This window comes from Ictidomys tridecemlineatus, chromosome 12 (assembly GCF_052094955.1).
Source record: "Ictidomys tridecemlineatus isolate mIctTri1 chromosome 12, mIctTri1.hap1, whole genome shotgun sequence".
Taxonomy (NCBI): Eukaryota; Metazoa; Chordata; class Mammalia; order Rodentia; family Sciuridae; genus Ictidomys; species Ictidomys tridecemlineatus.
In genome coordinates, this window is record NC_135488.1 from 59,479,829 (window position 1) to 59,505,342 (window position 25,514).

At 42.5% G+C, this 25,514-nt stretch overlaps 1 protein-coding gene across 6 annotated transcripts in view; it reads left to right on the forward strand.

The window, feature by feature from the left end:
* Positions 1–25,514, forward strand: part of Slc4a5 (solute carrier family 4 member 5) — a 101,477-nt gene that overhangs the window by 14,887 nt on the left and 61,076 nt on the right. For 5 of the 6 annotated variants that reach the window (XM_021729130.3, XM_021729131.3, XM_021729133.3 and 2 more), the window contains 2 exons: positions 6,145–6,339; positions 16,035–16,164. In XM_021729130.3, coding sequence (XP_021584805.1) covers positions 6,145–6,339; positions 16,035–16,164 — 325 coding nt within the window. Of the gene's footprint in view, positions 1–6,144; positions 6,340–12,446; positions 12,869–16,034; positions 16,165–25,514 lie in introns of those variants that run through there. The other variant, XM_021729134.3, reaches the window with a different exon arrangement.

A 25,514-nucleotide genomic window follows, 5' to 3' on the forward strand; every position in this document is an offset into this window, starting at 1 on the left:
CTGGGACTTGAAACCAGGGTTTTGCACATGCCAGGCAAGTATTCTACTGCTGGGCTACATCCTAAGCCCTAGAATTCTTTTTTTTTTTCCATGTCCAGTTGATTTGCTGAGAGAAGGTGAAACCATATAAAAGTCTCAATTAAAACCAGAGTAGGGGGCTGGGGTTGTGGCTCAGTAATAGAGCGCTTGCCTAGCATGTGCAAAGCACTGGGTTTGATCCTCAGCACCACATATAAATAAGTAAATAAAATAAAGATTCATGAACAACTAATAAAAATATGTTTTAAAAAACCAGAATAGGCATAACAATGAGAGAAGATTTCAAAAATAAATAAAGAATAACTACATGAACACACTCACAAATAGAGTAGACATTAATCTAATTATATGAATGATCAATTTAAATACAAATAGTTTAAACATATAAATTAAAAGAGTGTCAGAGTGAATAAAAAACCAAAATTCATGTGTAGGACAGGAACCCCTACATTAGATATAAAGGTATAGCTAGATATGGGGGCTGGGGGTGTGGCTCAGGGGTTAATTGCCCCTAGGTTCAATCCCTGGTTGGGAGGTGGGGGATAGAAATAAATAAACAAACAAACAAACAAACAAATAAATAAATAATGAAGGGATGAAGCTGGGTGCTATAGTGAATGCCTATAATCCCAGCTACTTGGGAGGCTGAAGCAGGAGGATCACAAATTCTAGGTTGACCTGGGCAACTTAGTGAGACCCTGTCTCAAAAAAAATTTTTTTAAAGTAAAAAAAAAACTTAAAAAAGGGTTGGAAATGTAGCCCAGTGGTAGCATGCCCTAGGTTCCATTGCCAGTATTGCTGGAGAGGTCTGGGGCGGGGTGCAGGAATAGAAAAAGATAAATCATGCTAACACTAATCAAAAGAAAGCAGTAATAATTATTTTAATTCCAAGGTAGACTTCAGATCAAAGAAAATTTCTCTCTTTTTCTTTTAAACATGAACAGAGGTAAGCATTACATAATGATAAAAGGGTCAATTTTCTACAGAGACTTAAGAATCCTTACCATGTATGCACCTAATAGTGAAGCATCAAAATACATGTGGCAAAAACTGATAGTACTGTAAGAATGACAGACAAATCAACAATTATAGATTATAGTTGTGAACTTCAGTATCCTCTATCACTAAGTGACAGATACAGCAGGCAGAAATTCAGTAAATATATAGTTGAACTGAACAGCACCACAAATCAACTGGATTTCATTGACATTTATAGAACACTTCATCCAGCAACAGTAGAATGCACATTCTTTTCAAGCTCCCAGGGAGCATTCACCATGATGGACCAAAATCTGGGCCATAAAACATAACTGAACAAATTTAAAATAATAAAAGTCACGCAAACTATGCTCTCATATCACATTGGAATTAAATGATAAATCAGAGAGAGAAGACATATTATTAGCATCAGAAATGAAAGAGGGGCCATCACTACTGATGCTATGGACATTAAAAGGATAATAAAGAAGCTGGATATGATCATGAACTCCTGTAATCCCAGTGACTCAGGAGGCTGAGGCAGGAAGATCGCAAGTTCAAAGTCATCCTCAGAGACTTAGTGAGGCCCTAAGCAATTTAGCGAAAGCCTGTCTCAAAATAAAAAATAAAAAGGGCTGGAGATATAACTCAGTGGTAAAGTACCTGGGTTAAATTCCCCAGTACTAAAAACAAAAATATTAAAGGGATATTTATGAATATTCCTAAGCACACAAATTTGATAATTTAGATGAACTTAATTAACTCCTTGAAAGACACAAGCTACCAAAATTTACATGGAGAAATAGATAATCTGAATAGGTTATTCCTATTAAAGAAACAAATAATAATAACAACAACAATAATAATAAACAACTTTCTAAAAAGAAAGCACCAGGCCCAGATGGTGTTAGTAGTAAATTCTACTAAACTTTAAAGGAAGAAATGATACAACCTTCTGTAACCTCCTTCAGAAAATACAAGCAGAGAGAATATTTCCTGTCTTATTCTGTGAAGACAGTGTTACCCCGATTCTAAAACCAAATAATGACACTATGAAAATGAAAAACAATGGGCTGGGATTGTGGCTCAGAGGTAGAACGCTCACCTAGCATGCGTGAGGCACTGGGTTCGATCCTCAGCACCACATAAATATAAAAATAAAGACATTGTGTCCACCTATAACTAAAAAAATACATATTTTTAAAAAAAAGAAAATGAAAAACAACAGACCAATATCTCCCATGAACATATATGCAAAAAGGCTAAATATTAGCAAGTTGAATTCAAAATATATATAAAAAGTATTATATGCCATAACCAAGTGGGGTTTATCCTAGATAAGTAAGATTGGTTTACTAATCGAAAATCAATTAATGTAATCACATCAAACATCATGATAATAGCAATAGAAAATGCCAAAGAATTGACCAGAAGACTTCTGAAACCAAAAAGTAATTATAGCAAGGTCATAGGCTATAAAGTTCACAAACAAAGTCAGTTGCTTTCCCATATACCAGTCGTTGCAATTTGAACTTTAAAACATTTGCATTAGCACCAAAAAATCATAAGCATAAATCTAACAAAATATATACAGGATCCATATGAAGAAAATTGTAAAACTGATCAAAGAAGTCAAAGATCTCAGTAAACACAGGGAGATTTCATGTTCCAGGGATAAGAAGATTCAATATTGTTAAGGTGTCAGTTTTCCTAATATGATTCAATAAAGGTCCCAGCAAGTTACTATTTGGGATACTGGTAAATTTGATTCTAAAGTTTATAGGGTAAGATAAAAAGCCCAGAATAGCCAACACAATATTGCAGAAGAATAAAATGACACTATCCAACTTTAAGACCTTCTATAAAGCTCTGATGGTCAAGACAGTGTAGTACTGGCAAAAGAATGGACAACTTGGTCAATGGAACAGAAGAGACAGCCCAGAAATGGACCCAGAAAAATATAGTCAATTGATCTTCGACAAAGAAGCAAAGAGAATTTAATGGAGAAAGGATAGTCTTTTCAACAAATGGTGCTGGAACTAGACCTCCATATTTTAAAAAATAAATCTAGACATAGTCCTTACACCTAACTTAATTTGCCAAATTAATTCATAGTGGATCTTAAACCTGAAATTCAAAACCATAAAACTTATAGAATGATAGCATAGGAAAAAAAATCTAGGCGACTTTACAGTTGGCAATCAGCTTTTAAGATACAATACCAATGTACAATGTGTGAAAGAAAAAAATGAAAAAGTAGACTTTATTAAAATTAAATTTTCTTCTTTGTGAAAGACATTGCTAAGAAAATGAAAGGAAAAAATCATAGATGAGGAAAACATATTTGCAAAATACATTTCTGGTAAAAGACTTGAATCCCAAAATATACAGAGAACTCTTAAAACTGAACAATAAGCAAACAAACAACCCTTTGTGTGTGTGTGTGTATATGTGTGTGTGTGTCTGTATGGTGTTAGAGATCAAATCCAGGGCCTTGTGCCTTCAAGGCAAGCACTCTACCAACTGAGCTATATCCCCAGCCCAAAAAAACCCAATTTTTAAATGGGCAAAACAAACAGACACCTCACCAAAGAAGATACCCACCATGGCAACTAAATATACAAAAAGAAGCTCAAGGTTGTATGTATTAGGGAATTGAAAATTAAAGCAAAAACACTACGCTCTTGTTAGAATGGCTAAAATACAAAACAAATAACCTTGACAATGTCAAATGCTGATGAGGCTGCAGAGCAACAAGAATGTTCTTCCATTGCTGGTGGAAATACAAATGATATAACCACTTTGGAAGATAGTACAGACGTTGTTACAAAGCTAAACATAGTCTTATCGTATGAACCAGCACTCATGGTCGAGATATTTACTCAATTTTATTAGAACAAGCAGAACTCCCATCTCCTCATTCTTGCTTGTCTATAACATTGATGACCAGATATGGCTTTGACAGGTAATCCAGGAGCAAGTTTCTCAGTCCAAAATGCCAACTACCCTCTTTGGTTGTTACTGGAAATCATGCATTCCACTGAGTGCCATTTTTTCTTTTTTAACTAACAACCAAGAACTACACAGATTACTTACCTAAAAACTTTTTACAGAAAAGGGTGTATTTAGGTTTCTCAAAGTCAACAAGAACCTTAAGTCAGAATTCCGCCAAGAAGCCCAATTGCCATGTAACCTTGGATAATACACATTGCCCCCAGTAAGTCTGTGAACAGAGGCAGCTGGAATTCCTCAGTTCTCAGGAGGCATATTCTGTTACTAGTTTAACATCAGAGTTGTCTTGAATTAGTGAACAAATTTAAAAATAATTAATAAAGTCTTAGTACAGTTTTAGATTTACAGAGTTATGAATTCCTTCCTACTCCCACCTTTACCCGAGCTCTACCCCCACATGGTTTCCCCTATTGTTAACATCTTGCATTAGTGTGGTACATTTGTTACAATAAATAAATAAATATTGATACATTATTATCAACTATAGTCCAAAGTTCACGCTTCCTGTTGTACATAGATACTTTTGTGGCTTTTAACAAATGCATAATGACATGCACTTATAAACCATTACTGAATCATATGAAATAGCTTCACTACCATAAAAATCCCATTTCATCTACTAATTCTTCTCCTCCCTTCCCCTAAGTCTCTTTTCTACTATCTCTATTATTTTGCCTTTTTGAAAATGTCAAATAATTGGAGTCATACATCATGTGGCCTTTCATACTGGCTCTTACAGTTAGCAATATACATTTAAATTTCATGCATGTGTTTTCATGGTTTGGTAGCTATTTATGATTATCTCTGAATAATATCCCATTGTAAGGAAGTATCATTATTTTTTTATTAATTTAATTTTATTTTTTTACACAAATGGAGTACAATTTTTCATTTCTCTGATTGTATGTGACGTAGAGTCACACCATTCGTGCAATCATACCCATACATAGGGGTAATAATGTCCATCTCTTTCCACCATCTTCCCCCCTCACATACCCCCTCCTCTCCCCACCCTGGCTCAATCCAAAGTTCCTCCATTCTTCCCTTGCCCTGCCCTCCACTGTTATGGATCAGCATCCACTTATCAGAGAAAACATTCAGCCTTTGTTTTTTTGGGATTGGCTTACTCTGCTTAGCATGATATTCTCCAATTCCATCCATTTTTTACCCGTAAATGTCATGATTTCATTTTTCCTTAAAGCTGAGTAGTATTCCATCGTGTATATATGTATCACAGTTTCTTTATCCATTCATCTATTGAAGGGCATCATGGCTGTTTCCATAGTTTAGCTATTGCGAATTGAGCTGCTACAAACATTGAGGTGGCTGCATTGCTGTGGTGTGCTGATTTTAATTAAGTCCTTTGGTTATAGACAAGAGTGGGATAGCTGGGTCAAATAGTGGTTCCATTCCAAGTTGTCTAAGGAGTCTCCATACTGCTTTCCAAAGTGGTTGTACCATTTTGCAATCCCATCAGCAATGAATCAATGTACTTTTTCCCCCACACCCTTGCCAGCACTCACTGTTGCTTAAATTCTTGATAATTGTTATTCTGACTGCAGTGAGATGAAATCTTAGATTGGTTTTGATTTGCATTTCTCTAATGCAATTTTTTCATAAATTTGTTCATCAATTGTAGTTGTTCTTCTGTGAAGTGTCTGCTCATTTCATTAACCCATTTATTGATTGGGTTATTTGTTTTTTGGTGTTAAGTTTTTTGAGTTCTTTATATACCCTAGAGATTAATGCTCTGTCTGATGTGTCTGTGGTAAAAATTTGCTCCCATTCTGTAGGCTCTCTATTCACCTCACTGATTGTTTCTTTTGCTGAAGTAGCTTTTTAGTTTGAATCCAATGATATAATGCCAATGTATAATGTGTGAAAAAAAAACTTGTTACATACTAGCATACAAGGTACTCCTTCTAGCAACTACTAAGGTGGTTCAGAAATGGAATTCTGTCAAACCTAAGTCTTGGGACTTTTGCCCCATCCAGGCACCCTTTTAGCTTTCATTTTGCTTTTGTGACCCCATCTCTTTGTAGCTAGTGGATATTATGGAGAAATGCCAATGTTTAGTAATTCTGCATCCCCTTCTCTTTTGTGCTGTGTTCATAGACTGCCCTTCCATCCATATTGGGCTTCCAGTCCCACGTTACTCTCAAAGAAAAAGTGACCAGAAGGGACATCTTTCAGGCCTACAAAAAGTTCGTTGGGGACTGCGGCCAGACAAGCCACAGCAGGAACAACTGAACAACCCAGGGAGAGGAACAAGCAGTCAGCAAGGCAGCGTGGATTTTATCGGCAGGACTCGTGAGTTCCTTGATGGCACATATATTATGGGGATTCATCCTGCTAGTGGGTCCAGAGGGGCACAGAAGGGCAGAGAAGATTCTCTGGAGAATGTGGGTAATGCCCTTGTGGCTCAACTTTACTGTCAGGGCCCCTACTGCTCTGCTTCCCTTGCTGATCAGCCTCCGTGCCCATGAACGCTTACAATCAGCCTGAAGCCCTATGTCTCCCCTATGTGGATTTTGAAACCTCCACATACGTGGGTATGTGTATGTCAAGGTTTAATTCTTGGAATTATTTCTCTCTAAATTCCTAAATACTACATGGTTGTCTTAAGAACCAAAAACAAACATGAGAATTTTGCCTGGGATGTTGCACTCAATCAACTTAACTCCTTGTTATATACATTGAACGTAAAGGGTTGGGACAGAATTGTCCAGTCATCTTGCATCATAGGGACCCCTCAGAAGCATTCTTCCAGGACCACAAAGCTCCCCACCCCCAGTCCTTTTCTCTATTCCTGCAGAAATCAGTTATGGGCTAATTAAAAGTCAGTATCTTGCTCCTTCCTGTGGAAAGAAAATTGTTAATCTTTAAAGGAATAAAAAAGGATTAGAATCCTAGAGAAGAGCTGCGACATTTGATTCTTTCTAGGCTTTAAAATGTTTCTGGGTACATGATTTCACCCTCAGCATCTTAAATCTACCTAACAATGGTATTTAATTGGTTTCTACTATACATTTGTACCATGTTGAGCATGGCAAAATGAGTTTATTTTACCATCTACACTTTCAAAATAGTGTCAGATCAGTGACTGTGTCTTAGTGTCCCGGTAGGAAACCTATGCACCTCCTAAAAGTCACTGGAGCCACACTCTATCATGCAGATTCCTATACCAAATAAGACTCCTCATTGGCACCAAATCTACCAGGGGCCTGTGGCTTTTCCAGAGTAAATATGTCTGTGTTAAAGATGGAGTAATGAGGAGTCCTTTAAAAGAGTCCAGAATAAGAGATGTACTCTGATTAAAATATACATGCACACATAAAAATGCACATGCGTAAGTACACACACACACTCAAGAGTAGAAACATTAGAGGCTAAGAAGAAACCAAACCTGGTGGGCAGACCTCCTGCTCCCCATGTGAGTTCTGGATGCCAAAAGCATACTAATATGGTCTCATCCCCCAGAGCCCTCCACCTACATTCAGAGGTGAGGTTGCCCTTTGAAAATTGAATCTGCTAAGTCCCTTCTGAATTGGAGAAGAGGAAAGAAGTTTAGAATTGATGTTCTATGCTCAAAGGGTTTGGAGGAGGTAACACACCATATCACAAAAGTGGCTATGAACAGTGGGGTTTTGGTTGCTTTGGTGGTTTCTGATCCAGTTAAGGGAACATTGGTTTAAATTGGAAACCAAAGGAGAGAGAACCAAAGGAATCCTTTGGTATATTTGTTCATTAGATACATTTCCTTTGTGACCAATACACATACCGTGTGCATTATTGACTGGTCCCTGGCATAACTATGGAACAGGGGAGAGAATGGGAAAGCCTAGTAGGTCAGGACACTTCAGGTCATGTCTCCCAAGCTGGAATGAAGTAAGGATCCCTTTTGAAGAGAAAATAATTTCTTCTTATGATTTCATGAAAATGCATTTGTATTTATTCTTCATCCCTTTTGTCATTTGACGCCTTAAACCCTGGATCTCTAGTAATCACCACTGTAAACAGCATTCCCTCCTCAAGCACAAGAGTTATTCTCCTAAAAGCAAAACAAAAAACTCTATTAGAAGAAAACCCTGAGTTAGTAACCCCTTAAGGAGAACTCATGTGGAGCACCCTAGTTTGTAAGTGAACAATAAGTAATAAGTATAAAGTTTTAATAAATTTATTCTTTGAGAGTTACCTAAAATGGACTCCAGCCTCCTCATCCACATCCTGGGGAGGTCTGTGCCTTTGCTTAAATGTCTATGGGTTTCCAGAGGCTTCTAGTCTCAGTATCATCCTGGTTCTGAGTTCATGCCTGTGAGCTCAGTCTTGCTATGTTTTGCCTCCTGTATCTGCTCACTGCTTTCACCTTAGCGACAGTTCAGTTGTGGAGTTTTGTTCTTTGGTTTCCATTAAATTGGTGATTTAAGGCCTATGTGTGAGCAGCAGGCTTTGTGGAAGTTTTGGATTCATGAACCCTGCAGAGATGCACAATCTTGAAAATGAGACACTAGGTATCCCTATTGTTAAAAATTCTCTGACCACCAAAAATTTGCTCTTTGACATTTTGCTGTAGTATCTCAGTCTTCTACCATATTTTTGGTGCTTCCTAGCCCACCATTACTGCCCTTTGGGGTTTTCTCACAGTACCTTGTTGCTTGGTTTCTGAGCTCCCTTTTGGCTTAGAAAGGAGAAGAAGCGACTGTGTTGGTTTTAAATGATAATATCTTTACTTTATTGCATTCATATTCACAAAAACAAAATAATAAAAACAACATGCAAGTGGAAGACTGAGACATTTTATACTTCCTAAATTATGAATTATGTGGAACATTCAACTGCCTTCTATCATTTTGGTTCTCTCAGAGTGGGTGAACACAAGCAAGATGGGTGTCATCATTCTCTTTTCCCTGTGGGGTCTCCTACAAATGCTAGGGTCTTTCTAATTTCACACCGAAGTTGATACCCTTTCTAAAACTGGAGGAGCACAGTGACCTGGGGGACTCAGAAGAAAAAGACTGAGAGATCCTTTGTTTAAATTTCTCAGCGAGCTTTGGCAGAAGTCCCTCTGCTCCAATACACTTGAGACCTTTCTGATCATGCATGAGCCTTTTTGAAAAACTAGCCATGCACATGTCAGCGTCTCCCAATCCCCCTGACCCAGCTGAGCTTTCTTCCTTCCTCAGAGCCAGGGCCAAGGTGACTTTCCTTGAGCTTAATCTGCCTCTGCTTTGCTCCACTTTCTTTGACCAATTCCCCACACCTTCTTGTTCTATTTCATCACGGTGACTAGCATTTCTTTATAACTCTTAGACTTACAGTTTTCAAGAAGGTTCTCCATACCCTAGAATTTTACATATGGAGACTCATGATTGAGAAGGTAATTTTATCACAGTATCAGAAACCTAGTTGAGCTGGATTAGGCAAGGAAGAAGAGACAGAAAGAGAGAGGTGAGGGAGGAGAGAGAAATCACTTATATTGTAAAAGCAAAGGAATTTCTTACAGTCCCAAGACAGACAGAAAAGTCAGGCTCCGGTCGGAGGATATGACATCTTCTCATTATTTCTCTCTGGGGCTGCATGGTCTCCTCTGCTTCAGCTCCAGGTCTGCTTCACTCCTGTTTCCCTGCAGCTCAGCCCTTTCTGCCTGTCTGTGCCCTAGGCTAAGGACAGTTTATATGTTCTCTCTCCTAGGAACCATTAGGAAAGGCCCAGCTAACTCAGAGACCTGGTTCAAAATTTCCAGGCTTAGGTCAGGTGTCCAATTAATTAACTGCTCCTGATCCAATTAACTGTGGCCAAGGGCATAGGTCATGTGTTACCCAACAACTGCTCCCAGCAACTCATCCTTATGAAACTGGAAGACACGGGCTGGACAGATAAACCCATATGCACAAGTGGGAGGAATCTCTCCTCTTCCTCTCTCAGAAAGTATATTTGAAGTTTATGTACAGTTTCAGAGAAAAGAATTTGCCCATGAAACTAGTACTGGGAGCCTCCAAGTTCCCTCTCAAAGGCTTTCTTGCCAGGTGTAGTGGTGCTTAACATGCTTGTAATCCTAGCTCCTCAGGAGGCTGAGGCAAGAGGATGGCAAATTCAAGGCCAGCCTGGGACAACCTAGTGAGACCCAGTCTCAAAGTAAAACATAAAAAGGGCTGGAATGTAGGTCAGTGGTAAAGTGCCCCTGGGTCCAATCCTCAGTCCTAGGGCATGGGTAGAGGCCTGCTTAATACAATGGGCAAGAATGACTTTAGTACTCTCAGGTTTTGTCTCCCACTCCCCAATACTCAGTGGCCTCAAGCCACTCAAAGCAACTCCTGCTACCCCCCTGCTCAACCCCCAGCTCCATTTTCTTGTTCTTGGCTCCTTTCTTGCTGCAGCTAATCCCAGCTGATGTGCTCATGAGTGTTAATCAGTCAAATTCACTCACCCAGCAAATATTTATTGAGTGTCCTTGCTGTGTGAGCCCCGTGTCAGGGGCCAGCAGCGTGATGTGAACAAGACAAACCTTGACCTCTAGAGCTGACTATCTAGCATTTAATGTGGAGCCTAAGAGAGATGAATCTCTGAAATTGTGATGCTGACTTCCTGGAGGTCAAAAATACCTCCTGAGTCTTTACTAGGAGTTGAAGTCTCCACTCTGTTTCCTGACACTCATCTCCACTGAGCTTGTGTTTCTCCCAGTAACTCCTTGTTGAATTCATTCCTCCATTTGTGCCCATGCTATGTGACTCTTATAGTTGGCTAGGTGGCATTTCTCATTATGCAGATGAACTTGTAAGTTACTGTATGCATGTGGGATCTGCAGTACATTAGAGAAACCCTGATGAGGTAGGCCAGCTTGTGGTAAGCTAAACTTTCTGTGGGCAGGAGGGAGGGGCATCAAGGCAGGGGAAGGACAGGGGTGTTTGGAAACTGGAAAAGACTGAGCCCTTGGAATGCTCAGAGAGGTCAGGCTGGTGACTGGTAATAAGGGAGGAAGGGTCACACCTCCTGGATACAGCAATAATAGCAACATCACGTATTGAGTGTTGTATTCCAAGCACTATGCTAGCTACATTATATATATAATCTCCTTTACTCTCCAACAATCCAGATAGTAGGCATAATTATTCCCATTTTATGAATGGGAAAACTAAGTCTCGGAGAGTTGAGTGCCTTACCAAGATCCTACCACTAGTAATTAGTGTAAAGTGTTGAACCCAGGTCTTGGCTGACGTTAACAGAGAGGATCATTCTGGCATCCTTGGTAATCTCTTTTTCAGGTTTTGAGGCCACCTGATTTGGTGTGACCTGCAGTGGCTGCTCTGCAGCACTTAGGAGGGACTGGGCTAACCTCAGCCCCAGTGCAGTGCAAGCTGTGGGGCCGAGGACCCTCAGGGGAGCCCAGCCACTCAGTTTCCACAGGGCAGAAACTCCTGGGAGGCTTGCTACAGAGGTCTATGTGATGGAGGCTTTGCTTGGATCCCATCATTCAACACATGGCCCTCACTCTCTGCCTCTGTTTTTTCACCTTTATAATGGGCATGTCAGATTTTCAAGACTTGGGTATGAACATGTAGTCAATAGTACCAGTCAATGGGGCAATGTGGAGTGGAAGATGTCAGAAAGTGTGGGCTCCCTCTCCCCCAGACCCTGCACTGAAGCCTGAGGGGCCTTCTGTGGTGTAAAGTGAGTGTCAGTTTTCTAATCTGTGAAATGAAGTGTTTGGACACAGCATCCTTCAGCTCCCTCTCAGCTCTAAGACTTAGTGAAATTCAATGTTTGTAGCTTTTTGGAGCTGCCACCACTCAGTGACCTCTAATCAACCTTGGCTTATTCTAAGTACTCAGTAAGCACTTGCTGAACTAAACCCAGGAGATTAGGAGTTTCTCAGAGGAGCAAAATAATTCCCCAGTGAGGTTCACCACACACCCTGAAGTGACCCGTTCCCACCAACCATGGGCTCTCAGAAAACACCCACATAATAAGAACTTTTGTCTCACATGGTCAAACAGGAAGAAGACCCAGAGTTTGCATTTAAAGTTGGGAAAGGAGAGAAAGCAGTTATATGAAATGCTATTGAAGAAACATTGCTTGCTGTGAAAGGTTGAGCCCCCACAGCAAACACCTTCTTCCAGCACCCTACCTCCACCCCAAGGTCCTGCCACGCCACTCTCCAGACAACTTACCCTAGGCAGGGGCTCTTAAGGAGGCCCCAGGAGTCTCAAGGCAAATCCTACCAGGGCCTTTATAAAGGAGTCTGAGGAGAGGGGCCTGGGCTGTCCTGGAGCTTCCAGGAAAGGAGAAAGGGCACGCTGGGAGAGGGAGGGGCAGCTCTGCCAGTTCTCTCGCAGGTCCTTAGCCGCTGCTGCCCAACCCTGCTACTGTAGGGAACAGGTTCTTGCTAGTTTCCACTGCAGCCACTCAGCCCTTTTTTCCAGTGCACCTGAGATCTCCCTCTCTCTTCTTCTCTTCTCTCTCTCACATACTGTATCTTTAATTCACTTTCAATGTAGTGTTTCTCACATAATTTCTCATAATCTCTTTCACATTTACCACATCTCTGTTCTCTCTACATATAGCCCTCTCTCTCCGTCACTCCAGTCTTCTTTCACACATTCTTTCTCCTCCTTTGCTGTGTCCTCCTCCTCCTTCTCCTCCTCCTCCTCCTCCTCCTCCTCTTCCTTCTCCACCTCCCACTACATCTCTCCAGCTGCTTAACTGGAAACAAAAGTGAGTTTGTTGTGTGAAGAAAGAACTTGTGGAGGCAGTGGCCAGGGTGACAGCAGGAAAAACAGGCTGGGGTCAGAGGCAGCACCGACAGCCGGAGACTCCAGCACTCGGCTATTCCAGGGAGCAGGTAATGCCCCATTCAGGGTTGGTTCAGGCCTCCTGCCCTCTGCCCCACCTCATCTCTCCATGGTCATTCCATTTATTTGCTTTCTTCATGGCTTTGAAGGGGGAAGGGGACTCCAGAGTTATGGAGTAGTAGGCACAGAGTCTCAAGGGGTGGCTTGCCCTCCTCTTCAGAGAACCATGTGTGCTCTGGTGTGGCTGGGATCAGCAAGAGCTGGGGTCAGGACTGCTGGTATCCAGGGTTGCTGGGATCCAGAATGGCTTGGTAAGGGACACACCAGAACCTAGAAAGACAGACAGGTCAGGGCCAGATCACAAGAAATGTTTTGAGTCTTATCTCGAAACTTAGGCTTTAGGCAGTGGAGAGCTGGTGAAAGTTTTTCCGCTGGATGGTAACATAATCAAATCTACATTTTAAGAGTAATTATTGAGGGCTGGGGATGTGGCTCAGTGATAGAGTGTTAATGTGAGGCTCTGGATTCCAACCCCAGCATTGCCAAAAGAAGAGTAATTATTAAACTCTGATCCCATGGAGAATTGGTGTGTGGTCCCTAGAAGCAAACAGTCATAGTCTTCTCCCAAATTTGAAGAAAAAATAGTTTTCTCAGTTGTTGGTTTTCTTCTATAAAATTTCCTTAAATCTTGTGACTGCAAGCAAGTGTCAGCAATCAATAAGCCAATGAAAAGGAAATAAATTAAAAACAATAATAGAAACTTTTAGAAATAAAATCAACATAAATAAATGAGGTACTTTGATCTACATACAGATAAGTAATATTTTCTGCTAGTAAACTTATTTTAAACTCATGCATGATATTCTAAGGTACTACCCAAAGAGCACTGTGACTCCCAGGAATCTACTACATGAACACATTTGAAATGTGTTAAAAACAAACTCTGTTGCTACTTGGGCCATGGTGACACCTTGCAACCAGAGACAGTGGGACAGAGGGTGGCTACTGCAATGATAGGAGCAGGAGATGATGGAAGGCAGAGAGAGTCAGATTAGTCAAGAGGAAGGATTCCTTTTGTTCAAAGATGGATGGCAGTAGGAGTGAGGACACAGAAGGACTAAAGAGAAGACTCTTGATGGATTTCATGCCTGATAGCCTTTATTTTCTTGGTGAAGTGGGGTAGAAGATGAATCAAGAAGCTTAAAGAGAGGAGCAAGGGTTAGGAATGGCATCGAGGGTAAGAAGGGTACAGGGAGGGGAGCTGATGGAGATGAGTGAAAGGTGGCTGCACTTGAGACCTGCTGAGGGTAGACCTCTCCATTTGCACTGTTGAGTGGTTTCTACAGCAGGGCTCATGTACCTGAGGTCTGGGGTTGGCAGTGAGGGGGGGTAAGCACCTGTGAAAGTGGCTCACTTTCATCTTTTTCATCTTAAGCCCTGTGTCAGGTATTTTATTCTCCTTAAATGATTTCCTTCTCCCCACAACCCTGTTCACTTAGACTGAATTTACCCATGAATAAGTGTCAACTCTGAGATTCATGCCCAGGTCTGCATAGATTAGAAGTCCATTGTGCACTTTGCCTCCCCCTGGAAACCTCAGACACCTTTGCAGAGAAGAACAGGTCAATGAATTCTTGTTTGAGCCTTGACTGGCTGGTTTTATCAGCAAGTCAAGAGGGAATCAAGTGAAAGATGTGATGAGAGAATAGTTGAAATTACTGACCATGGGGGGCCTGCTGAGAAACGAGTGAGGGCAGAATGTAATGATAGACTGAGGGTACGAGAGACTGGAAGGAAGGAGAGGATGATGAGGTTGGGAGGCAGTTGATGAGAGATTGGATCAGGACAGGTCAATGGGGTTAAGGAGGAGTGGATGTATCTTGAAAATTCTAATGTGGAAGTGGAGATAAGGGAAAGACAGGTGAGGTGATGAGAACCCTAGGGTATCTAGCCTGTGCATTGGAGGGGACAGAGATGCCTTTAGCCAAGGCATTGCTCACCACTTCCACATCATGCTATTCTTCTCTCCCACTTGCTCACCGTGTTCCAGCCACACAGACTGGCACATTCCTATCTCAGGGTGTCTGGAACATCCAGAATGCTCTTCTTCCAGATGTGTGTAAGTGGCTCACTTTCATCTTTTAAATCATAATTCAAATGCCTTTCATGACCTTTCTATCTCCTTTAGCTTCCCTGGTCATGTTTTGTTTTTCAGAACACGCATTAATAACTGAAAAGGTCATTTATGGGTTTGTTTACTTATTTATTATCTGTTTCTGCCACTAGAACAGAAGCATAAGACTGCAAGGACACTTGGGTCTTTTCACAGCACTATAGTCCAATACCTAGAACAATGCCTAGCACATAATAGGCTTCCTAAATATAGGAAGGAAGGAAGGAAGGAAGGAAGGAAGGAAGGAAGGAAGGAAGGAAGGAAGGAAGGAAGGAAGGAAGGAAGAAATGAATGTATGTTTGGGAAGGGTGCATGTTCAATTTAGGGTCACTGAGCTTTGAGGAGACACTCAAATGGCAATTTCCAGTGATCCATTGGGGATCAGGCTGGGCACTCAAGAAACACGCCCACCTTGCCAATGAAGAAATTGGCCCACGTGGCACACTGGTGCAAACATGTTCTTTTGCATAGCTAACTATCTCTTAATGATCACCTTCCAGGAGGTAGTCAGCTCCTGAAAGAGTTAGTCAAACCAGTCAGTTTTGGAAAAAGGACCCTCCTGGGTTTGTTATGATCAAGTTGGGTTAGAGCATATTTCACTTTTCTATTCTGTTCTTGGTTCTTGCTGCTGTCCTGACTTTGGCTATTTTCCATCCTTCTCCACTGTTCAACCACCAGACTCTTGAGTCTAAATACAGATCAAATCCTTATCTCACCCACATCCAACCAAAGTAATGTGAATTCAGCTTCATCCAGAAGCTAGACTTAGTTTTACTAAATCAGGACATACTTTTCTTTTTCCTTTGACTCCTGCCCCATTTCTTTTTTTATCATTTTTTTAGTTGTAGATGAATATACAATATCTTTATTTTATTTGTTCGTTTTTATGTGGTGCTGAGGATCGAACCTAGTGCCTCACACATGCTAGGCAAGTGTCATACGGCTGAGCCTCAACCCAGCCCTCTTGCCCCATTTCTGTTGGTCTTGTAGCCCTCCTGCCTTCCACAGGGCACTCAGCACACCCTCCCACCCTTCCTTTTCAGGGTCTCCAGCTGCTGAGCAGCTCCAGGACATCCTGGGGGAGGAAGATGAGGCTCCCAACCCCACTCTCTTCACAGAGATGGACACTCTGCAACATGACGGGGACCAGATGGAGTGGAAGGAGTCAGCCAGGTGAGGTGGAGCCCCAGGAGGGAAATAGAGGGTGGCTTCCTGGTGCAGTATTCCCCAGGGACTCAGTTGGGCTGACCCTCCCAGTGGGAGTGACACCTTGCATCTTAAGTCTGCCAGGGAACTTTCTGGACCACACATACTCTCTTGCCTTTCATCCTTTGGGTCCACAATTGTATTGGATATTAAAGAGCAAACAGAAACTTGTTTTTATCCTTAAAGAAATAAAAAGCAGGAAGATAGGACAGTCACCCATGAGACCTTGAAAGAATAATAAAATAATATATATTCTTTAATGGTAATATCAAATGGCTGAAAGTATATGCTGCAGAAGGGAAACTCCCAAGCAGCTGTGGTGGGGGTGGGGTGGGGGCTTCCTGGAGGAAGGAGAATGTGTGCTATACACAGAATGATTGTAAAATTCATTTTGTAAAGTAGGAGCTGGGGGTGTGGTGGGTACTGGCTGCAAAAATTCTGACCTTTCTTTCCCCCAGCAATAAATTGTTTCTATAGGCCAGAGCCTCTAGAGGTTCTTGTGGGAATGGGACCCATACTGGAGTAGGGGCAACAAGGTACCCAAAACCTCACAGGTACTGTGAAGAGTTAATTTATTGGGATGATGGAATCACTGTGAGTAGCAGGGAAAATCCAGATGGAAAGGTCTAGTGGGCTGCTGGGGAAAATAAAAAAAAAGATGTGGTATAGCATTTTGGGCTGAACAAGTAGAATGAGCTACAGAGGTGGAGCCATGAGGAAAGAGGGGTGCAGAAAGAGCTTTAGATACAGGGGAAGGAGAGAGAATAGGAGACCTGGAGGGCTGGAGGGGAAGTGCTTGGTGGAGTCACAGGAGCCGAGGGAGGGTCAGAGTAAGGAGTGGTTAGTGCTGCCCATGTCTCCGGTGCCTGCCACTGAGTGGCCCCTGAATTGAACTGGCCTGGTCAACAGTGTCACATACTCCAAAAAGCCCAAGAAAAGGGAAGGAAATTATAAGAGCAGCAGGAGGGACAATGGGAGGAATGTGAAGAGGGTCTGAAAGAGTCTGTCCTGATGTTTTTCAATCGTGTGTGTGTGTGTGTGTGTGTGTGTGTGTGTGTGTGTGTGTTGTGTGTGAGAGTCTGAATATATCCCTCCTCCCCCAGGAGGGAAAATAATTTTAATTAACTTTATTAATTAAACTTTAGTTTATTTCTAATGAGAGACATTAAATATTAAGGAATAATGTTGGTCATATTTGAGCTCTGGGGTGCTGCAAATCACTAATGGTTAGTGTCAGCTACCATTTTTTTTTTCATTCTCTTAAAAACCGGTTTTTCCCTCCTGGAAGGCCATAGTGCCCTGTTGAGAATGCATGAACTAGCTCCCAGCTGTGCCCAGGACTGGCTATGTGTGGCGGCCACCGTGATACCCAGGGCCTCTTTGTGTGGCGGCCACCGTGATATCCAGGGCCTGACAGCTCTCTCCAACAGTAGCCTAGGCTCCTCCCTCACCCACCTTCCTCAGTGGCCTGGGCAGTTGCTGTGCAGTGAGAAGCAGCAGATTTCAACATCCTTGGGATTCCCTGCTCAACTTCTTCTGCAGGGGCAATTGGAGAAAGGCCACACTGGACTAGCAAGTCCCCACAGGCCTCCGGAGGAATGAATCCCTGCTCCACAGCTGGGCCCAGCCCTGTGTGCAGTACCAGGAGCCTATTCATTGAACTCTTACCTGCTGAATGATTCACGGTCTCATCTCATTCAAGCTGCACAGTGACCCTGATGAAATGGAAACTATTTCCTATTTTATTGATAGGATGGGGGGGTGAAGAAGGACAAGCAGCTTGCCAAGGGTCAGAGCACACAGGTGGCTGAGTCTGGATTCTAGCCCAGGCCTGTCTGACTCCCCGGCTTGAGTGCTTAGACACTTTGTTGGGTTTTCTTTATTTTCTCAGCCACTTCCCTGCCCCCCTCCAACTTCTAGGGATTCTATTTTGACTTCAGAGGAGGACACAGGTCTAAAGGCAATTTAATATTAGAATTAGAGATAAATGGGAATAGCTGCTGAGCCCAGCAACCCTAGAACTCCATCTATCCAGAGTTGACAAGAGGGGACAGGATATTTCAAATGACCAGTGCCCAACCTAGATTATTGTGGCTGTGAGGGCCTGGGGCCAAAGCCTGAAGCCCTGTGCATGTGTCTCTTCTGCTCAAAGTGTGTGCAGAGTGAGAAAAGTGTCTTTCAGAGGTCTAGAAAATAGAGGGTGCCTTCTCCCCACCCTGGGCAAGCTCTGCACTCAGAACATCCCCCACCCCTGGAATAACTGCCCAAAAGGATCACACCCACTATGTGGGACTATCACATACCCATGAGCCCTTGCTGAGAAGGCTTCAGGGCCCTCAGAGACCCTATTGTTGCCTGTTTCTATTCTTCCTGTTTGTATGCATAGTGCCCCCAGCACCACAGACCAAGCATTGAAACTGATATAAACTGTAGATGAGAATGTTCTAAGAGGCTCCTCTTAAACTATAAAGTGTTCTGGCAGGTACCATCTGCAAGATGGTGGGTTTTTCTGCAAGGCAAACTTTCTGAGGACAGCATCTGAGGAGACCCTGGAAGGGCCTCAATATAGCTGGCTCAAACCCATGCTGAAAAGAGAATGGTGACCAGAAATACAAATGGCTGAAAACAATTCCAGGCAGATCCCAGAGGGGACTGGCTGAGGGCCAACTTGGAGGCAGTGGAGGAGAACACCTGAGGGCCTCCCGACCTGACTCCCTTTTTCTACTTCTGCCCCATCCTCCTGTAATCATCTCTCCAGCTAACTTTTCAAGGTATGACCAGCAAACGCCCAGTGAAGTCAGAAGGGTTTGACCATTGGCTAAAAGGCTCACTGTGGTCTGGACCACTTGTCTGGGTCCTCCGCCTGGAAAACTGTGAGAGAAGAGGGGCTTGAGTCAGACCTATTTGGAGCCTATTACACTATCAAAAGAATAGGAAGCATTTCCCTGAGCTAGCAGACTCTGGGACCCACCTCCGGGAAGCCAGAGTTCTCAGAAGTATGCAGAATCCAAGAATTAGAAAATTCTAGTCAATTCTGGGCCTCCTTGGAGTAACAGAGGACAATGATGGAGAGTGGGAGACATCCCCCCACAAAGACTCTCAGGGTCCTACAATATCCACATCAAAGAGAGTGGGGGAGGGAACCCTTTAATAAAAGTATTTAATTTGTTGCAGGGAGTGTTTGCTTTATTGAGTTAGGAGATTAAAAGAGTGAAAATCTCAAATCCGCAAGGAATTTTCCCTGGCGGTGCTTTGTCGGGGTTATTAGTTTGGGGGATGTTTCAGGCCCTTGAAGGAGTCACTCCTGCATGGGTTTAAGTGGCTTTTTGAGCTCGGCTGAGCCTTGCCCCGTGCACATAATGGGGACTGTGTGTGCCGCGTCATTTCTAATGTGATCAATGCTGGTAGGTCAGGCTGTTAATAAGATAGATTTTTATTAACTCTCTCTTTAGCATTCCCATGAGAGAAATGCAGCTTGCCTTTTGCTGATAATGACCTTGCCTAAAGGGAGGGCTGGATCAGGTGGGGTGGGGGTGAAGTCCTCACCCTGAGTAAACAATTTGCCCAGAATTCCTTCCTGTATCAAGCCCACCTCTGCCTGATTGTAAGGGGAGGGATGGGAAGGGGTTGGAACCCACCCAAGTAAGGAGGGCCCTTTAGGGTTACTCAGAAATAACCAGAGCTTAACGCCTTCTAAGAGCTCTGAAAGCAAATTCCAAATCCAAGCTGTTCTGGCCTTAGCTCTGAGCAGACCAAGAGCGTAAACTTGCCAGAAGGCTCTTATGAGATACATAAGTACTGAGAACATTCTACAATAACAACAAAAGAGCAGAAAGAAGTGCATGAGAAGTGGGTCAGCTTAGTTGGGCCAAACCAGAGCAGTACATTTTCAAAAGCCCTGTATGGTTCTCCACACGTAGGCAGAGATGCTTTTTCACTCCATACAGGATAGAGGAGAAAGCCTGTACTTCCTGTCTCAACTCTGAATCTGTTCCCATTCAAGATCTTGTGTAATGCCCTCTTAGGATCACTTTTGCCTCTCAGTATGGGGCAGAATGCATCTCCTGCCTTCCAGTGTCTCACCCCACCACCTGCTCCATAATCAACCTTATAGGGCCCTACATTAAAGCAGAGCAGACAGCTGAGAGCTCCCAGTGCAGAAGTCAACAAACTTTATTCATTCATTTGGGTAATGTTTACTAAGTGCTGACTATCTGCAAGCCCTGGGCCAGATGCTAGAGAAAGAAAAATGGCCAGGGCAATGCCAGCCTTGCTCTTTTGGACTCTTTTGGATACCCAGGGAAATAAATAGGTTCTGGTAAGGGGTGGGGGGTGCTGTGAATGCACAGCATAGGTACATCTAACTCAAGCAGGAGGGGCTGAGGAAGGCTTCTGGGAGGAAGAGGTGTTCCCACTGAGAACTTAAGGATTGGTCAGAGTTAGGTAAGAGAGGTCAGCAAAGGGGGAAGAGGCTCCTAGGCCAGGATAAGCAGACACATAGAGGAACAGACAGAAGTTCCCTGTGGCTGGACTAGAAAACAAGGGGCAGATCATGCAAGTCCTATGCACACCATGCTGTGGAGTTTGAACTTGAAGCTGAGAGACTTAGAGGGCCACTGATGGGTTTTAGTTAGGAAAGGGGCAGAATTGCGTATGTATGTGAGAGAGATTATCTGACTTTAGTGTGGAGAATGGTAAAAGGAAGCAAGACTTGGCCAGGAGGCTGATCCAGGGAAGAGATAATGAAACCCTGGACCAAGATGTTGGCAATGGGGATAGAGAGAAGGGATGTACTTGAGATAGAACTTGAAACATAGTGTTGGAAGGACTTAGTGACATGTGGCATATGAGGGAGAAGGATAGTCAAGGGAAATGCCCAGATTTTCAGTCTGAGCAAATGGGTACCTCCTGGTAGTAGTTTAGGAAACATAAAGAGTAGTAAGGTTTTAACGTGTTGGGCAGTTTTGTTTGTTTGGGGGCCTGGTTGATGATGAGTTCTATCTTGTACAAGTTATGTTTGAGGAAACTCTAAATGGGGTTGTCTAGCAGGTCATCATATGGACATTGAGGTCTGGAGTTCAGTACAGAGGCAGAGAACTGGAAAGCATCAGATCTAGATGGAAATCAAATCATAGAAAAGTCTAGGGTTATCCCCAGGGTCTGTGAAGTGACAAGAGAGCCCAGGACAGAGCCCCAGACTTTCAGGATGGGTGGAGAAAGAGAATGAAGCCTGAGAGGGAGAAAACTGAGAGCTAGAAGGGGAAAGAGTAGGGGCTTTCTCTTGAAAACCAAGGGTAGTGAGATATTCAAAATGGAAAGAGGGGCCCACAAGGAGGGGAGGAACTGTAGAGTATACAGAGGGTAGAGCATGGAGAGCAGTCTCAGGTGGCAAAAGCCAGACAGCAGTGGGTTGAGAAGAGAGACAGAAGGAGAAGGTGGTTCAGCTAGACAGTTCTGCCAAGATGTCTGTCTGTGAAGGGCAGGAACAAAAGAAGTCTCTGGAGACATAAGCATGAGCTCAAGAGAGGTTTGTTTGTTTGTTTGTTTTTTAGAGGATGCTAGATTTGAACATACTTAATGCTGATGGGAAGAGACCAGAAGAGAGTTGTTTAAAAGGGCAACTGGATGGAGTCATGTCCTGGGAGCAGGTGGAGGGGCTCCTTGCAGTGAGTTGAGAGAACTGTGGGCTAGACTTTGGTTTGAGGAGAGGGAAGTAGAAGAGCAGATGGATTGCTGGTATACTTGAGCCAGGGAAGCAGGTCCAGCCCCATGGCCATGGCTGTCCAGTTTCATTGTAACGGAGTCATGCATGGAGATTTGCAGTCAGATGAAAGCCTTTTGAAGGCTACTTGATTTCCATCTTCGGCTGACCTACTGGTCTGAATTATCATGCTATTTGCCATAACCAAGCTGCTTTTATATCCAATATCTAACTTGGTTCCTTCCCTCTTTCTTCACTAAACACTAACACCTGAGGCTTATGCTAGGCTAGCAGGGATTTTTAAAAATAAATCTGAGTCAAGCACAGTGGTGCATGCCTGTTAATCCCAGCGGCTCAGGAGGCTGAGGCAGGAGGATTGAAAGTTAAAAGCCAGTCTCAGCAATTTAGTGAGGCCCTTTTCAAAATAAAAAATAAAAAAGGGCTAGGATGTGGCTCAGTGGTTAAGTGCCCCTGGGTTCAATCCCTGGTGAGAAAGAAAAGAGGATGAAGGGAAGAAGAAAAATAAATCTAAACTTGGATCAAATCCCAGGTAAAAGAATGCCAGTGGCCTGAGAGGCCCTGGGTTCCAGCCAGGGCCCTCATCTGCTAGCTGTGTGTACACAAAATAGGGGTTATCAAGGCACTCTTGTTCCCCCAGGGACTTAGTGATCACATAAAGTTAGCAGAGCTTAAGACAGGGCCACACAAGAGGAATCCAAAGTCCTGCAGACAGGCTGGGGAAGCACCAGTCCACGACTAAGGTGACAGCCAAGCAGTGACACAGGCCACACATGGTTGCTCAGTATGGTAAGATTGAATTAGTTGGCAAGTAAGTGTTATAGGAAGTCTAATTAAGTGAGGAGAGACTAGACCATTCACATCTTCATCCTAGATGAAGTGTGACTGACTGGCAGCTCCTTAGAAACCCTGGAGGGTAGCTAGCAGGTGGATGACACAACCAGAGGCATACTTGGACAGTTCCTTCAGTGGCAGTTGTCATGAGGGGAGGAACCTACCATCAGACCACTTGTATGCCAAAACCTCCATTTAATTTTCCTGCCTATTTTTATCTATCTATCTATCTATCTATCTATCTATCTATCTATCTATCTATATCTATCTATCTATCTATCTATTTATCCATCCATCCATCCAAAGCCATATCTACATATCTCTTTTTATGGAACATCTCAAACACAAAAAGTAGAGAGAATAATATAATAAATCCTCATGTATTTATCACTCTGCTTTATCAGTGATTAATATTTATTCATCTCCACTACCTTTTTTGTTTGCTCTTAGGAATTTGGTTTTGTTGCTTTATTTTGCTAGAGCATTTTAAAGATAATCCCAGGTGTTGTGAACATTTCAGTATGTATCTCTACAAAAATCAGACTTCTGATATAAATATAACCACAATGCCATTATCTCTCCTAAAAAAATTGAGAATAATTCCTTAATGTGTATGGATATTTAGACTAGAACCAAATTTCTCTTGCTGTCTCAAAAATATCTTTGTGCTGTTGGTTCGTAGGATTTAGGATGAAAACAACGCCTACACACTGATTTGGGTGCCTGGGTCTCCCACCTTATCAGAGTTAGAATTGTCACATAGCCAAAGGCCAGAGAAACAGTCCCCTGAAAATCCTTCAGCAACAGTATTTTATACTCAAGTCAAATGTTCCTGTCTTGATGCCCATGTCTTAGTTCCTGTAGCTAAACTCAAGTGATCTCAGAGAAACTGTGAGTGATGCCCAAGGAGGAGAGCAATGTCACTGTCATTGTTAGGACATTTTAGGCTGCAAGTAACTGACTCCCACACAGCTAACTTATGCTGGACTAACCTCATAGCACACAGGGGCAGTGATCTCTCCAGTGCCTGCCCTCTTTCTCTACTTCTCTCAGGACTTTTTGTTTATCCTCTGCATCTGGTTTCTTCTGTCTTTGGCCAACCTCAGCCTCTATGTTTACGTATACTCAAGGGATCCTCCCACAGTGGATGCCTGTTCCTTATTCCCAATTCCAAATTCTTCAGAGATTGATCTGCCCAACTTTCACTGTCCCATCACTGTGGCCCAGATTAAAATTATGGGAGGGTATGGGGAGGACTATCCATGTCCTTGGAAAAACATCTCCATGGATGATAGGCAGAGAAGATACCTTAAATAGACCTTTAAAACTTAGTAGTAAAGATATGCACTTAATATGACCAATTTTTTGGCCACAGTGAATGCATCGAATGCCAACCAGGACTTTCAGGATGCTTCAAGTTGCTCTTGAGAGTTCAGGTGGTGGAATTTTGCAAATTCATCCAGCTCTTGGAGGAATCACACCCTGTATTTGTCTATGGAGATCTGATGTCGTGGCAGTACTCCATTAATCCCCAGAGCGGTGGAAAGGTAGAAGCTCTACCAGTGGGTCTGGTAGAACTTTGGAAAGTTTGTCTTATCTATACTGCTCTTCGTTCATTCTGAAAACAAATGAGGGAATGTTGTATTAGGTCCTATAGAAGAATTAAAATCAATAAGGTAGGAATTTGTTCTCAAAGTGTTCCTGGCATCCCTGGCCAGAGGCCCTACTAGGGTTCCTTCCCATGAACTGATTTGTCCATATCAGAATAAAAAATTACATAAGAAGGAAAAAATGAATTTAATTACAGTTTGGTTCAAACTGGGAAGGCAGTTAATCTGCCTTCACCATCCTGTGGGAATGTTACAATTTATAGGATTAAAAGTCAGGAAATATGTATGTATAGATTTATCCAGGCTGTGCTAGCCAGAGGGATGGCATAATTTCAGTTTTTCAACCCTTGCTGGCACCTGCCCAGGCGTTGGGGCCAGTTGCTCAGTTTCCACTCTCAGCATGAGGAAATTCAGTTGCAGAAAATAATTTATCAGAAAATCAGGGACATTGGGGCTTTTAATTGTTTTCTTTTTTATTTGTTCTGCTATATATATATAAACAGAATATATATATACATATATATACATATATATATATGACAGTAGAGTATATTTTGACATATACATGGAGTATAACTTCCCATTTTTGTGGTTGTACACGATGTAGAGTTACACTGGTTGTGTATTATATATGAACATAGGAAAGTTGTTTCTGATTCATTCTACTATCTTTCCTATTTCCATTCCCTCTCCCTTCCCTTCATTCCCCTTTGTCTAATCCAATGAACTTCTATCTTCCCTCCCCCCTCTTATTGTGTGTTAGCATCCATATATCAGAGAAAACATTTGGTCTTTGTTTTTTGGGGATTGGCTTATTTCACTTGGCATGATAGTCTCCAGTTCCATCCATTTATTGGCAAATGTCATAATTTCATGATTCATTAAGGCTGAGTAATAGTCCATTGTGTATATATATCACATTTGCTTTATTCATTCTTCTGTTGAAGGGCACCTAGGTTAGTTCCATAGTTTAGCTGTTGTGACTTGAGCTGCTATAAACATTGATGTGCTGTGTCACTGTAGTATGCTAATTTTAAGTCTTTTGGGTATAAACTGAGTCAAATGGTGGTTCCATTCCAAGTTTTCTGAGCAATCTCTATACTTTCCAGAGTGGTTGTACCAATTTGCAGTCCCACCATCAATGTGTGATTATA